The sequence below is a fragment of the Myiozetetes cayanensis genome, unplaced genomic scaffold (genome assembly GCF_022539395.1).
Source record: "Myiozetetes cayanensis isolate MyiCay16 unplaced genomic scaffold, myiCay2020 scf15, whole genome shotgun sequence".
NCBI lineage: Eukaryota > Metazoa > Chordata > Aves > Passeriformes > Tyrannidae > Myiozetetes > Myiozetetes cayanensis.
Genome location: NW_026087159.1, coordinates 208,323 through 224,919, shown reverse-complemented (window position 1 = coordinate 224,919; position 16,597 = coordinate 208,323). Strand labels below are relative to the sequence as shown.

The following is a 16,597-nucleotide window of genomic DNA, read 5'->3' as shown; positions in this document are numbered from 1 at the left end:
CCCTCTGCCTGTCCCCGCTGCTGTTCCTTCCCCTGCAGCTGCCGGAGCCCCCGCTCTGAAACCTGATGCCCTGGACGGGCTCCAGAGAGCCCAGAACACCCCCAGGCCCTGCCGGGGCTGTCGAGGAGCCTCCCTGGTTTGGAGGGAACAATGTGGACGTGGTTCCCAGCCAGAGCCTGTCCCATGCCTGGAGCAGCTGGAGCTGGTCACCAGTGAGGGGGGAGGTGGGGACGGAATCACCGGTGACTCGTGGGCACCGTGCCCGGCTTTGGAAGGAGCGTGATTAGGATTGGGATTGGGTGAGTCCAGGAGAGGATGGGGAGAGCATTGGAATGCTGCTCCTACCCCCTTCATCCCACACCTTTCAACTGCTCCCAGAGAAGCCGTGGCTGCCCCATACCTGGAAGTGTTCAAGGCCAGGTTGGGCGGAGCTTGGAGCAACCTGGGATAGTGGGAGGTGTCCCTGCCCGTGGAACGAGATGATCTTGAAAGTCCCTCCCAATCCCGGCCATCGTGTGATTCCATGTTCTGTGATCTGCCCTGATTTATCCACCTCTGCTGGAAGAGGAAAGAGGGGCCAGTGGGAGAGGATCCCCCCCGGAATGACTCCCTGCCTTCCTCCCGCAGCACCAGCCAGGGAATCACTGGAAATGTGTCAAATGGGAATCTGTAAGTGATGTCCAAGGATTAGGGTGAACTTCAGGCAGAGGTAACACCTGAAAGGACGGAGAGGAAGTTGGTGCTTTATGAGATAGAAAAGGAAAAAAATAGCAAATTAGAAAACTCCTTTCCTAAGAGTTGGAATCCAATTGACACCATAAAGCTCTCAAAGGAATCTTAATACAATTGGACACATCTTAAACAATTCCAGACGTTCTTAAAAAGGGGGAAGGGAGGAAGCATGAATAACACAGGGGAAAATGCTGGACTGAAACCTAAACACAGAGTGGTCAAGACCACTACCCCCTCCCAGCCTCGGCATTCCCGGCATGGGGGGTCCCAGGACCCCCTTTGGAAGTGCCTCCCTGCCAGGATCGACGTGAGCCGCTCGCGTTAGGAGGAATGAAAGAAGCACAAGCCTGGAACTCACAGTCAGAGCTGCTCCAAAGTTACCCCAGAGCCAAAATCTCGCAAACTCGCCGGGGTTTTATTTGTTTAACAGGAACAATTCGGGGAGGGGGTGGAAGTGCATTTCTTGGAGCTCAAACCAGATGTGCGACATCCCGGCCACAAAGCCTCGGCTTCTGCGCTGTTTGTTTTCCCCCCAGGAAGATAAAAGGAGCTGCGGGGAAGGTTTGGATTGGGGCTGCTCTCGGGTTTCACCCTGGCTCCGAGGGCGCTGGCAGGGGCTGCTCCACAGACCACGAACAGCTTTTTTGTTTGGCGGGGCCGGGAACGCTCCCCCGGAACGCGGCTGGGATGGAGGTGGGCTGTGCCCGAGCCCCGGGCTGAGCCTCGGCGTTCCAGCGGGCTGGAAGTTCGCTTGGTTTGATTCCTTCCCTCCTATAAAGCCACCGCCCCAGGGGTGCTGCCCGGAACTGCTTGGCCAGGTCGTGGTTCCATTTTGCACCGGGGAAAGGCTGGAGCCGCCTCTCCAAGCCCCGACTGCCCCATCCCGGGGAAATCCTGCAGGATCTGCCTTCTCCTCCTATAAATCTTTCCATGCTGCAAACAGAAAGTTCCAAATCCAGGCCAAGCCTTCCCTGCTGTTTCACCCTTGTGGTTTATAGACCTGTTACCAACGGAGATCTTGGAACAAACTCTGACTCCTCTGCTCCGTGTTTACTCCCACGTGTGCATCCCAGTGGGCTCCTCTACACCTACAGCATCACCCTGGGAATAATTAAAATAATTAACAAGTGTAATTAACTGTTGGAGGGGAAAGGGGGGTTTTAGCACGTTGTATCAGCAACAATTACATAAATCACCCTTTTTGTCTTGCAAAGGATTGACAGACAGGGGGAACAAGGAGGTGGGAGTTGCATTCCCTGAGTTGTATTCCCTGGTGCAGCGGCACCGGGACAGTGAATAGGGGTCGGTGGCTCTTGTGTGGGGACACAAAGCAAACAAAGAGGCCCCAAATGAAATTACTGAGCAGCAGATGCAAAGCCAACATATTTCACACGATGTGTAATTAAGCCACGGAACTCACTGCCCAAATGGAGCCCCAGAATCATGATGGGTTGGTAAGAAATTGGGCAGATTCTTAGAAGACAACCCAGTGGGGCTGTGGGACACAAAGACTTGTCCCCAGTGCAGGGCCAGCAAACTGGGGGGGTGGGACAGCACCTGGAGTTGTCCCCTGGCTCTGCCCTTCCCTGTCACCTCTTGCTGCAGCTGGGGGTGAAGGGACACAGGTTTGGACCCACCTTTGGTCTGAGCCCCTCTGGCCACACTCTGGGAGCCTCCAAAGGAGGAAACTCGCCCACTATCCCTGCACGTGGCTGTTGGTGGGGACAGACACTGTGGACACACCCTGTGCTGCCCACCTGGGCTGTGCACATCCCCTGGGCAAGTGTGTTCCCAGGAATATTCTCCACTGGAGTTGAAGGATGGGCTCCTCCTGATGCCCTTGAGTGGCAGAAGGTGCCCAGGAGGAAAAGGGCACCACATCCTTCTGCTCTTGGCAAAACTCCCTCCCTAACACCCACCCTGGGGCCCAGGCTTGCTGGGGGCTCCAGGGTCAAGGCCAGGTGAGCTGGAGAAGGGGGCCCAGACTCCCAGCTCCCCGTGTTGCTCGATTTGAGCTTGGGAAATATTTCCAACCCCCTTTTTGGCCCATCTGGGCTATAAATCTTTCTGGCTTCACTTAGTGCTGTAGCCTCTAGGTGGTGGTCATGGCTGGGGATTCCTGTGCTCTGCATGCACAGCCAGGGCAGCGGGAGCTCCCGGGAATCTGGGGTGATCCAGCTGCCTGGGGCGAGGCACTGGGACCCACAGGAGGTACAGCAGGAGCAGGTACAGCAGGAGCAGGGATGGCAGGAGCAGGTACAGCGGGAGCAGGGATGGCAGGAGCAGGGATGGCAGAAGCAGAGCCTGCAGCTCCCAGGGCATCGCTGGATGTGGCACCGTGGCACTGGAACTGCTGCTCCTCAGGGCTGGGGGACGTGGTGGCAGCAGCTCTGTCCCAGCTCCCTCAGCAGAAACACCCCGTGAGGATGCACAAGGCCAGCCTGGACCACAGGGCAGCCAAGGGAAAAAGTATCCATGGATTTCCACCATCTCTCAGGAGCGCGACATCCCTGGGAGAGCTGGAACGCTCTGGAGTGCCGGGTGCTCCTCCCGCCTGCCCTGCAGCCTCTACTGCACAGGAATTCGGGGGCTGTGTGTCTTCACCCTCCAGGCCCACCATCAGGGACCAGAGGGTGAGTGCTGGGCAGCCAGGCCGCTCTCCCTCGGGATGCAGCACTAAAATCACTTCATGACATGATTCGGTGCCTCACATGCTGTGTGATGACTTGGGAGGGATGTGCCCAATCCCAGGGCTGTCATTCCCAGCTCTGTCCCCAACGTCCCTCTGTGGTTTGCCAGGTGTGGCACTGTCCCCTGTGTCTGGAATCATCCCCTCCTCAGCTGGCACCCAAACTCACCGGCTGCAAAGTCCCCCGGCCTCACATCCAGGGAAATCCTGTGGGAGAGCAGTGATGTGCCCACTGGTGCAGCAGGAATTGGTGATATTGGCAATATTTGGTGTATAGTTTATATATTTATGTTCATACATATCATAGAACATCACAAAATCCCAGAGTGGTCTGGGTGGGAAGGAACCTCAAAGCCCATCCAGTCCCACCCCCTGCCACGGGCAGGGACACCTCCCACCAGCCCAGGTTGCTCCAAGCCCCGTCCAACCTGGCCTTGGACACTTCCAGGGATGGAGCAGCCACAGCTTCTCTGGGCAGCAATATCACATCACATACAATATAAAATATAAACACACATGGGTCTGTGAAGTGTGGTTGCAGGTCCCCTTTTTGGAGCAGGAGTGACTCTGTGGCGGATGCTGAAGCCGGGGTTGATATTCCAGCACCAGGGCTGTGCACTCCACAAGAAGGTGCCCCCAGATGGCCCACGCCAGGTCCCCTTCCCTCAGCAGGGACAAACCCAGCAGTTTTGGTTTATCCCCTGGTTGGATCCTGACTCTCCAGATCTGCAGGACAAAACCACCGGCTCCAGCCCGTTTTGGCGACCACTTGCTCCAGGAACCTTAGGAGTTTCATCAAAAGCCTGGATGGATTTCGGGTCTGGGGTTTTATTCATTCCAGCATTGGCTGACAAAGCCCATTACATCATCCATTTGGAAGAGAAATTCTCTGCAGCTGCCTGTGTGGCGCGGGGGGGGGGGTGGTGTGTGTGTGTGTGTGTTAAAAAATCAGGCAGATTTTTTGTTTCTTTCTTTCTTTCAGGGCAATTTTCCTCCCAAATTACTGGAAAAACTGAATGCTAAAAAGCTGCAAGAGCGGGAAGGGAAGGGAAGGGCAGCGCTCAGCAGCTCCAACCATTCTCGGGTTTATTATTATTATTATTTCCTTTCCAAAGACCATAGTGTGTGTGTGGGGAGGTGGAAATAGTTCCCCCGGTGCATCCAGAGTGCCCAGCCAGGCGTGAAAGCAGAGCCAGTGTCATGGCAATGGCAGATGGCACAGGCAGGGAGGGGAGGGAGGGCTCCGGCCCCGACCCCGCCGGACCGCGCTGCTAATTAGCTCTGGAGTAGGGACTAATTAACCCCGAGGTAAGGCAGTGATTCCTTTTCCTGGGCGGGCTCTGGGATGGGGCAGGGGCGGGTGGATGGAGCCGGAGCTGCTGTTGGAGCTGTCCCCACATCCGCGCTGGGAATCATTTCCATCTCGGCTCGTCCCTCCCGCGCTCCGGGAGCAGAACCGCAGCTACTCCTTGTTCTCCACATGCCTAAAACGTGGGATTGCAGCGAAACACCGACGGGAAGGGGAGAGGCAGCGTCTGGATGCTGTGCCGGTGACGTTAAAACGTGACATTCCCAATTACCAGCGTGATTTGGCACCCAGCTATTCCATGCACCCACCTGAACTCTCCCAGTGCCGGAGCCAAACCTCCTCTCCCCTCCTCCTCAGTTCTGGGAGTTGTTTTGGAGCAATTTTCTGTGCTCCATAACCTCATTCCTTTTAATCCACTTTCTCTGGTTTCCTATGAAAAAGCAGCTGGGAAGACATTATTCTTGTCGCTGGCAAACTGGGTGCAAAGCTCTCAGGGAGTGGGATATATGGAGGGGAAAATATAATATAATATAATATAATATAATATAATATAATATAATATAATATAATATAATATAATATAATATAATATAATATAATATAATATAATACAATATAATATAATATAATATAATATAATAATGCATAATTACATGTTATGAATTATATGATATAATTATTTTATTCTATAAAACAGTAGTATAATTATTACAGAAATGTGTTCATTTTTGCTCTGCAAGAACTACAAGTGCAGAGCTGCTCACACAGCCAGGTGTGCCGGCGGTTCCTGCTGGGATGTTGTCTGGGCTTTCCATTCCTTCTTTGAACCAGCCGGACTTTGCCAAAAAAATGGGAAAATCCCGTGGTTCTCCGGAGCCTTTGGCACTTCTGTTCCCATTTCCAGGCAGATGCTGTGTCTGGCCCCAGCACACACCCCCTGACAGGACAACCCCTCTTTGCTGCCAGGGTTTGGTCCCTGAGCAGCTGCTGGTGCTGCTCCAGCTCAGCACCACAGCACTTCCCATCCCACTTCCCTGGCATAGAGATGGTCAGAGTTACCCACTCCAGTCTAAAAAGCATCCAGGATTATGAGAAAACTTGGGAATATCTCACCAGCAGCTCTGTGACGGAGCCATCGTGGTCCCAACCCTGCTGGGATGCTCGTGGGATGAAAAGAGCATTTGGCATTCCCAGAGAAACATCTAAATTTCCACCTGTTGTTCTTATTTAATGAGGAAACAATGGGAAAACAAACCTGGCTGGAAGTACCAAACATGGAAATGGTGTTTGGGATCGTTGGAAAGGGATGGACTATGCCCATGAGAAATATTAGCAAAAATTAGTCCCTGCTCATTGCCCTGATCTGGATACTCTGCATCCCACACCCATCAGAAGAACTTTCAGCAGCTCCAGGGTTTTCCTGCCCCACAGCAAACACATTTTACCTCGTTCAGGAGGTTTGGTCGTGTTCAGGTTCATTTATTGCTGAGAGAAATTAAAGCATTTTTTAATATCTGCATCAGCCTCTGGTGAAAGGGAAGGAATTCAGGAAGCTAAACAAAATATTTAAAAAATATTACAAATATATTAAAATATATATAAATATATGTACACATAAAATCTAGGAGCTTCCTCTCCCTGCTCCCCGAGCACGTGAGGCTGCTCCCAAGGCACATTTTATTGGAAGGTGAGTTATTTTGTTGCCATAGTGACATCACTCAGGTTTCCAACCGCTGCCGGCTTGGTTTTCTCCCAGGCAACACTCGCCACAAGCAGTCACATCCCAAAGGCTCTTCCCGGGCAGCAGCTCCCCACGGTGCCGCAGGATCCCTTGGAATTCCAGCTCCGACCTGCAGGACCAGGTGTCAGAGCTGCCCTGCCGAGGCACGGCGGGACACGGGATCCTGGGGAGTCCCGGGGGAGAGCCGGGAGCTCATGGAAAAACTCAAGGCACAGGGATATTCCTTTGCTCATCCCTTATCCTTCCTCCCCATCCCTTGCAATGAGCTGGGAGAAGGTCAAAGATAACCTGGTAGCTTTATTAATTAGCACTGATTAACAACACTCAGTGACGTCGATCCCGCCCAGGCTCCGACATGGGCAAGGATGAACTGGGTGTGTTTGCCCCCAAAATCTCTGTGAATCCTATATGTAGTTTTTGCTGCACAGGTGTCCTGTGAATTTATTTTATTACCAAGAGAACTGCACTAAAATAAAGGTTTTTAATCATGAATGTTTGAGGGGGTGTTAATAAAGATGCAAAGAAAAGGGATTTCCTTGTAAGGGAATAGTCCTGGGGTCATTTGGGTGAAATGGGCTCTGTAAGGGTAGTGGAAATTAATATTTAATTTTATATATGTATATATTAAATATTTAAATGCATTGTATGATCATGATGCTAAATTTTTTGTCTTAATGGGAAATGCCTTTCTTGGGCTATAATTCGTTTAATTAAAGCAGGCAGAGTGTGCCTCATTAGCCTAAAACCTATTTCAGGGCTTCCAGCCCCTAAATGTGACTGAGAGCCCTGAGAGGCCAAAAAGAGTTCAAAAAAAACCCTCAAAAAAACAGTTTTAAAGGTTTTTCTTGTTTTTAATTTTAAATCAACCATTCCCAGATTATCAAATCACGGCTCTGTGGCTGGAGCAGTCCTGAGCTCCACGTAAGCCTTCCCGGGATTGCTGCATCTGGCTAAATCCAGCCCAGATTAGAGCAAAGCTTTCGTTGCACAAACTCTCCCTGGAAGGAGCAGGATGCTCGTGCTGCTGGGAAAGGGACAGAGCTGGGAATAAGGAATGCCAAAGACAGGCAAGATGATCCAGAGGTGCGGGGAAACGGCCCGTGCTGTGCATTCCCCCTTCGAGAGGGAATTCGGGAAGCAGAGCCATTCCCAGAGTGTTCCAGGGTGTCTCTGGGATTACACCCTCCAGCTCCCTGCTGGAATCCCGCTGGAACCCAGCGCTCTGCCTGATCCAACAGCAGCCCAGAGCACAGAAACAGCCTCCACCACGAGGTTCTTGGCTCTCAGAGGTTTCAGCCAAGCCCATTGTGCTGTTTTCACACCCGTTTTTGTCTTTATTTCCGACCGTCCCTGACTGGGGGAAGGGTGGAAGGGGCTCCCAATTTAATTCCATAATCCCCCTAAGCCTTGCTTAATGCACTGGCTCTGCGTGGCCTCTGGGAATTTCACAGTGGCATTTTGGGTGGTTGCAGCTCTGCACTGGAAAACGGCCCATCCTTTATTTTGCAGTTATTTGAGGGAAACGGTTCCCAGGGCGGGCACTCAAATCCATGTTGCCAAAGGAAACAAAACTCTGTCACCCAGATGGGGCTGGAGCTCGGCGCTGCCACGCGGATTCCTGGATGAGGGAACTCAGAGTCTGGCTGGAAACGGCCAAAATAATGCTAAACAGGAGCAGGAGACTTTTGCTGTTGGGGAAAAATGGCATTTTTGGCTGAGGGGGCGGCCGGGACTGAGGCAACAAAGCAGAGTCCCCAGCTCAGGAACACCAGGATGGATCCCCCCAGATGTGGGCACGGCTCACCCCGACCTCCCCTGGGCTGGGAGGGATGGAAGTGCTGCAGGAGGGAAGTTCCAGCAAGAGTTTTTGTCCTGCTGCTTCCTTCTCCCGCCAGCAAGGGAGTGCTGCAGCCTGGCTTGCTTTCCACATGCTCAAGAAAGACAAAACGAGTGTTTAAAGAGCATCAAAGCACCTCACGAGCCTCTGCTCTCCTGAAATTCCTTGGCTGGTGCTCAGCTCCCAGGATTTCTCCAGTGTTTGCTGGAACCTGATGCATTCAGCCAGCAGTGAATGAAAACCTGTGCCAAGAGGTCAGCATTGCTCCCCACGGGATTTTTCCAGGCCCCATTTCAGGGTGCACTGTATCTCCCCTGGAAATTCCAGAGTCGTGGAATGACTCCCCAGTCATTCCAGAAGCATCTCAGGAGTCAGCAAGGACAAAAAAAAATCCAAATACAAGGGGATGGAGGGCTGGAATAGTCCACAGGGAACAGCAAAGTCAAGATGGGAAGGAGGGTTTGGAAGAAAGTTCAAGGTCTGAAAGGTGTCACCTGTAACAAATTCAGTCACCAAACAGGAGGAAGGAGCAAAGAAAGGGAAGTATTTGAAGAGACTGAGATCTGCTGATGGCCACAGGAACAGAGGAGGCAAAAGTGTCCAGAGAGACAGCAGGAAACACATGGAGAGAAGAGAATCCTCGATGGGAAATGGCAGGACCCTCAAGACTCCAAGGGCAATGTGGAGAATATCAAGCGGTGACTTTTTCCACCCCTACAATCTGTGAAATTGCATTCCATGCTTATTATAACCCAGGGAGAACAATGAAGCACCTCAGGGAAATAAGGACCAACGGCACAATTCTGATTTTATGGCCACCGGGAGCTTCATCTCCCACCTATGGCCCACAGGTTCCACCAGAAACTAAACCCACAGAACCTGGGGACTCCCCAAACTCTAAATAAAAGCTCTTTTATTGGTGTAAAAGAAATGAAAGGGAACAGCCAGCAAGGCAAGAACTTGCAGGTGTTGGAAACCATTTCACCAGAGGTTCAATTAAATTAGTCCTTCTATCAAAAAAAAAAAAACCTTTAAAGGGCCTTCCAAGAGTTCAGGTCCTCTCCAAATGGAGATGACAGAAAACATATTCTAGCAGGTTATGCCTCAAACCCCAACAATTTAAGACCAAAAATAGAAAAGGGATTCTGAAATCTGAAAACTCAGGATATCAGGGGAAAGACTTTTCCCAGAGATACAAAGCTGGAAGGCCACAGGGGGATGTGAATGTCCAGCAAATGATGGAAGTGCAAGAACTAAATGAAAAATGGGGGTCTCTTTTCCACAGAGGAATTTATGGAGGCTTCCACGTTAAAGCCTTCCTTAATGAGGGATAAGAGGGAGAAATCACCTCAAACTAGAATCACTCGAAGTGGCTTTAAACTGAATATATAAAAATAATGGGAAGAAAAATGCCTGTATGGGACAGCACTTTGAGAAATGTTCCAAAATCCCATCCTGGGATTTCATGATTCATAACTCAGAAAGATCATCATAAACTCACATTTCTTTTGGGAAAACTTAGCTCAGCTTTCTAATCTATCACCTCATGCAGTAATTGATATTTAGTTTTATGAGACTGTATTTGAAGAGTATTAATGAGCTTATTTACAATGTCTGCATGTTAGGGATATTAATAAATATAAAAAAATACATCAAACTGTTTCAAAACTTTTTATTACAATAAAAGCAGGGATTTTAACCAACCCTGGCATGCCCCTTCCCAATATTTCTAATGCTTTTGTAAAACAAAAAATATAATTAAAACATAAAAATCCTCAAAACCTAATGAAGAAAGGGTATGGAATACACAGGGATGTAATTTTATTAAAATTATATACCTGGCTGGGGGAGTTGCAGTAAAATTTGCATGTTCAGGGAGAGAGGTGATGGATTCCCAGTCGCAGTTGGGCACTGTGTGCTCACACTTCCAGGAGAAGTCAAAGATGCAGAATTTGGCTCTAAAACTGACAAAAATCACGAACCAAACATGTAAGGCTTATTTTCAAACATTTACCATGACGTGAAGTTGCTGAGTCAGCCCAGCAGGAGATACCAGGTGGTATTTTTGGGATCAGACCCCTGTGCGGGGGACCCCCGGCCTGGCAGCTGCCATGGGCACCTCGGGAGAAGCTGGAAAAGGTTGGGAACAGGGAGCTTAATCCCAGCCAGGGGCTCCTGGGGACACGGGTCAGAATCCCTGAGACAGGCAGGGATGTGCTGACTGCAACAGTAACACCAACAGGAACAAAACACACCTTATCGCTTACAACCAGGAGTGATTTTCCTGCTGTAACACCGGGGGGGGTTCCAGGCACTTTTGGGGGACAAAGTCGGAATTCTGAGATGCCGAGGACGGACCTGACACTGAGTTTATTCCCCTGGTCCTTCTGCTGGCAGAGCCCCGAGCGCACAGGGGCGCAGAGCCGCCCCTTTTCCCGGGCGTTTCATCCATAGCTGAAATTGTGCATTTCTGGGTAAAACAGAGACAGGGAAAACGTGTCAGGAATAGTCAGGAATGTAATTTCTTTGCGAGGCAGGCGGGTTTAGCCCCCCCAGCTGCAGCAGGGCTGTCCAGCCCATCCAGCTGCTCCCAGCTCGCACTAATGGCTGCCATAAGGAACAGGAGACAGGGATCCGTCCACAGAGCACCGGAGGACACCGCGGCAGGCACGGGGAATTTGGGCTCTGCTGAGTGGATTTGAGGGTTCTCAAAAGGCAGAAACATCTTATTTGCATCACGCAGAACGAGTAATTTATCAAGGAGATGAACTATTATGTGACAGAATTCCGAAACAAAGGCGAGCGGCGTCCTGGCTGCTCCTCCATCGCCGTTCCTACAGGATAATGTTACACCCAACTCTTGGATATCGGGCACCATCTAGAGGAATGGCTGGAATGATGCAGCAGGGAAATGAAACACTAAATTATTAAAACGTGCAAAAAAACCCTAGAGCATGTCTTGTATAATATCTATCAGCTATTTATTTATTATTTACAGCTCTTACTGAGGGAGAAAACCCCCAGGAAGAAGCAGGAATTCGGATATTTGTCCTGCAAAACAGGATGTGGGTTTGCACACAGCAGCCCTGCACTCCAGCAACTGTAATTAGTGCTAATTAATTTGCACCTCATATATTTATTAGAATAAATAACTATGATATCAAAATCTGATTTTGTTGTATTTAGAGATCTTAAAGCAATGACTTTTCAATTTGCTCCCAGTTGTGCAGCTCAAGGCACCAACCTCTAAATTCCTTCTAAACACCTCCTGGTTTTTTTTATCAGCAAAATAAAACTTTGGATTTAATTTAATTACTATCCTTGTTTACCATTTAGCTCCACATGGGCAGGATAGAAGTCCTTGTGGGTCCCTTCCAACTCAGGATATTCTATAAAAAAAGCTGAAAATGTTTAATTTGTTCCAGTGTTTAAATCCAGCTGGATTCAGCCATATGCATCCCCAGCTACATTTATTGGAAAGGTACAATCCAAGTACAATCCACCACACCTGCACAATTCCACTCTAAACTTTGTTGGTTTGGGTTTTTTTATTATTTGTAAATGTACATTTCTGGCTGTGACAAACCACAATCGTGTTAAAGCAGAGGTCAGGATTTGATTCATCAGGACACTAAATCATAAATAAAATACGAGAGAGACACCTTTACCTGGTGTTCCAAGCTGACTGTGGGGAAGATGATTTAATTTCATAATCAAATTAAACAGAGGATTGTGTTTCCTCTCAACTACAACCCAGACTAAATCTTCCTACAACACCAAACGGAGTGAAGTGATGGGTATTTGAGTGTTACTTCCTAAAATCCCTTAAAACCTTCAATTTCTATTTATTTAAAGAACAGTATGGAAGGAAACTGTTCCAATCCTTAAAGCATCTCCGCTCCTGAATCTTTCTCTGGCTCATTAGTCCGTTCTCCCTCCTCTCTGCCGAGGCTGCCGTTGGCATTTACATAACAGAGCTCTGCTCCGAGGAAAGATGAATCAGCACATCCATGAAATCCTGCCTTCACTCCCAGATTTACTATCATCCCCAGCATGCTGCTGCTCGGAGGCAGAGGATCCGGAAAGAGATGAGTCACGGAGATGCAAGATCCGCGTGTGCCGGGGAAATGGAGCTCCCGGGGAATGACAGGATGGGCATTACTCAGCAGACAGGACTCCTGCAGGGGAAAACCCGGGACAGGTGGGAAGACGTATCGACCACAGAGCTTGTAGCACGCGTAGGGAGTAATAAAGCAGCTGGGAGAATGGCAAGGGGAGGAAGCTGAGCTGCCAGGGAGCTGGGAATGTTGGGGAGAGGCTCGGGAGCGACTGCCGAGCAGCACAGCCCAGCAGAGCACAGCCCAGCACAGCCACGGCCGTGCCAGCAGGGCCGGGGGATGATCCACAAGGGCTGTTTGGGAACCAGGGCTACTGGTTGTGCCTGCCCCCAGTGCAGGTACCTGCACCCCTGTGCTCTGCAGCACACACAGGGCACACCTGGGGCATTCCTAACACTCTCCTCTCCTCCCGATCCACGAATCCACCCGAGCCGCGACGAGGAGCAACGCGGAGCATGGCTGTGGATCTATAGGCATTAAGCAAAGAGCATGTGGCCGGGCTTGCAGCTGGAATGCTGTGGGAAGGACACAAGCAAAGCGTGAATGAGCTTATGCTGGGAGCATTTGCTATCCCAGGCTTTTGAGAGCTCGTTTTAGTTACTGCTTAAAATCCCCATCGGCCCCTGATGGGCCCTAATGGAACAGTCCTGCCTGGTGGTGCTGCAGCTTCACCTGTGCCACCCCCACGCTCACAGAAAAGCAAATCATGAGTGGAGAGACTCAGTAAGACATCAAAAGGTGCCAAGGAAAAATGCCACATTCCTACAGAAATACAGAATCGTGCAATCCCAGAATGGTTTGGGTTGGAAGGCACCTTCAGGCTCATCCAGTCCCACCCCCTGCCATGGGCAGGGACACCTTCCACTAACCCAGGTTGCTCCAAGCCCCGGCCAACCTGGCCTTGGACATTTCCAGGGATTCAGGGGCAGCCACAGCTTCTCTGGGCAACCTGTGCCAGGGCCTCCCCACCCTCACAGGGGAGAATTCCTTCCCAATATCCCATTTAACCCTGCCCTCTGGCAGTTTAAAGCCGTTCCCCCTCGTCTGTCACTCCATGACATTGTAAATATTCCCCTCCACCTTTCCTGTAGCCTCCCTTCAGATATTGGAAGGCCACAATTAGGTCTCCCTGGAGCCTTCCCTTTCCCAGGCTGAACAATCCCAAATCTCCCAGCCTTTCCTCATAGCAGAGGTGTTCCAGCCTCCAGTCATCTTGGTGCCTCCTCTGGACACCTTGTCCTTCCCGTGCTGGAAGACAAGGACCCCATGGCTGGAGGCAGCACTGCAGGTGGGATCCTACCTGAGCAGGGAATATTAGGGAATGTTAGCACCGGAATGCACCAGGAGGCGGGCGCTGTGCAGTGTTTGTGGGGCCTTTTTATCCCCTGACGTGGAATTTTATTCAGCTCAGGAAGATGGATTTGTACCTCTAGGGCACATTATAAAACATCATCCCTGTTTTTTCCTGTGCCTTTCCATCATGCATCAAAAGATGAGCTTGCAGTTCTGGGCTCTGAAGGCAGGTGGGGGAAGCATGACCTCTCCAAGGGGGGATCGGTGTGTGCTTTTCCTGGCTGGGATTTATTCTGGGAGCTGCACTGTCTCTCTCCCAGGAAGCTCCGTGCTCCAGCCCCAGAGGCTCTGGGGTCCTGCTGGAAAGCTGGGAGAGCTCTTACTATTGGGAAGCCACTGGAACTTGCAGTTGGTGAGGTGGCACCTCGTGTCTGCTACTGATGAGCTGAGCAATGAACATGCCCTGAAGAAACTCCAAGAGTAATGTTTTGGAGCCTGCAAGAGAGGTGGAGAGAGTTTCTACAAGGGTCTGAAGTGGCTTTAAGCTGAAGGAGGGTACATTTAGATGGGATATTGGGAAAGAATCTTTCCCTGTGAGGGTGGGGAGGCTCTGGCACAGGTTGCCCAGAGAAGCTGGTTGCCCCTGAATCCCTGGAAGTGTCCAAGGCCAGGCTGGATGGGGCTTGGAACACCCTGGGCTAGTGGAAGTTGTCCCTGCCCGTGGGAGAGGGTGAGACTTTAAGGTGCCTTCCATCCCAAACCATTCCATAATTTTATGAACTGTCACTGGCAGCTCAAGAACTTTGGAGGATGAGGAAGAAGTGGGCTCTACACACCACGCAGTCATTCCAAGCTCCTGGCACAAAACAATTTCCCCTGTGGATGAGGAACAGGGGAGTGGAGGTGAATTATGTGGAGCAGCTCAATGTCAAAACCCCAAATCCTTCTCGAGAGACTGGCTGAGTGCCTGGAAGCATCCCAAGGAGCTGCCAGCAGGAAGGACTGCACAGCAGGGAACTCTGAGACAGCACTTCACAGCAGGCCCAGTCCTGAGCAGCTGCTTTAAATATAAGCTCAAACTGGATTTATTCCTAATGTTTCCACAGCATCGATCCGCAGTGATTCAGCTCCTGGTATTCCAGGCATGAGGGTGATTGTCATTTGTTATTCCCTGTGGTGCAGTGGTTGTTAGATTGCCAAGGCTCTGGAGTCCCAACATCAAATGTCAGGTACTCGAGGTGACAAAACACAACTTTGCAGTGAGGAATGCTGTCAATTCACTTCATGCTTTAGCAACTTATTGCTGAAGTGACACCGAATTCTCGAGCTCTGACAAGATACTTCCCATGGAAAAATATTTATTTCCATTAAAACTCTACATTGATACTGAACCTTTTTTCCTTGGGGAGTACAGGTGCTGTATCCATCATATTTTTATTTCCTTGTCACTGGGAGCAAACACTTTTAATCTGGCTCCTAAAGCCACCCAAACATGAGACCTTTCCTTACATCCAGGCCTTGTTTCCCGGGAGCCAGTGAGGGCTGTCAGCTCCCCCCGTGCGGTGTGTCCCCTCCACAGCACACCCACGGGCTCCGAGCCCCTACCCATGACAGGACGTTATCAGATTCCTGAGTCCCTGCGTTCTCATTTAAATAAAACTGATGGGTTTTGGGTCCGCGGTGGGGCTCCATTTCCCAGGCGCTGGTGGGCAGGAGGAGATCGCACCGAGGCCGCGGGTGTCTGAGGTCGGGAGCAGCAGGGCCGGGAGGGCCGGCGGTGAGCGCCGAAGGCTTGAACCGTGAGGGCTGGAAGGGCTGGAGCCCAAGGGCCGGGCCGGGGAGCTCCGAGTCCGGCAGGGCCATGGCCGGGAGCGCTGAGGCCCTGAAGGCCGCGAGGGCCGAGCCCGCGAGCGCTCCCCCCATAACGGCGGCCGTGCCCCCCTCAGGCGCAGCCCCGCTCAGCGCTGCCCCCGGGCCGGCGCTCAGAGCCCCCCGGCCCAGCCCCGCAGGAGCGGGCCCTTCCCCTCCTTCCCTTTCTCCTTCTTCTTCCTCCTCCTCGCCCCGGTCCCTGCGGGGCCGGAAGCGCCGCCCGCCCCGAGCCGGCGCCGCCCTTCCTGCCCGCCCGTCCCGCCCGGCGCGGCCGCGCGCGCCCCCCGTCGGCGGGCGGGGGCGGTGCGGGCGGTGCCGGCGGCGCTCGGTGCGCGGAGGGAGCCGCGATGAGCCCGGGCGGGACCCGCGCCCGCACCCGCACCGGGACCCGCGCCCCGCGCCCGCCCCGCCGCGCCGGCATGCGGCCGCGCCCGCTCTAGGAGCGCCGTGCCCCCGGGCCGCCATCCGCCGCCTCCCCTCCCCCCTCCCGAGGAGGATGGCGGCGGCGGCCGCCCCGACCCAGCTGGAAGCCGGTGGGTATCGCTGGCGGCGGGGGCTGCGCTCCGCGTCCCCCACCACCACCACCAGCACCTCCGCCACCCCCCGCTCTTACTGTGTCTAACGCCCTCTCCCCCGCCCCTCCGCAGAGCTCTACTACCTGATCGCGCGGTTCCTGCAGTCCGGACCCTGCAAGAAATCCGCCCAGGTGAGCGGAGCCGGCCGGGCCGGGCGGGCGGCCACGGGACGGGACGGGGCGGCGGAGCCGCTGCGCTGCGGGCGCCCGGCTCACGTCCTTTGTGTGTGTGTGTCTGTGTGTCCGTCTGTCCCCAGGTGCTGGTGGAGGAGCTGGAGGAGCACCAGGTGAGGCGCCTGCCCCGGCGGGACGGGGGAAGCCCTCGGGACGGGGGGGGTCGGGGTTGCCCTGCCCCGTCTAACCCAGCCCATCTCCGCCCGGGACACCCGGCAAGGAGCGCGGGGGCTCCGCGGCGGGGCCGGGGCAGGGCCGGGG

At 52.4% G+C, this 16,597-nt stretch overlaps 1 protein-coding gene across 1 annotated transcript in view; it reads left to right on the top strand.

Moving 5' to 3' along the window:
• The first annotated feature begins 15,990 nt into the window (after positions 1-15,990).
• Positions 15,991-16,597, top strand: part of BRWD3 (bromodomain and WD repeat domain containing 3) — a 51,600-nt gene continuing 50,993 nt past the window's right edge. The window contains exons 1-3 of the mRNA XM_050310327.1: positions 15,991-16,121; positions 16,236-16,294; positions 16,420-16,449. Of these exons, the coding sequence (XP_050166284.1) occupies positions 16,085-16,121; positions 16,236-16,294; positions 16,420-16,449 (126 nt within the window). The 5' untranslated portion in view covers positions 15,991-16,084. The remainder of the gene's footprint in view (positions 16,122-16,235; positions 16,295-16,419; positions 16,450-16,597) is intronic.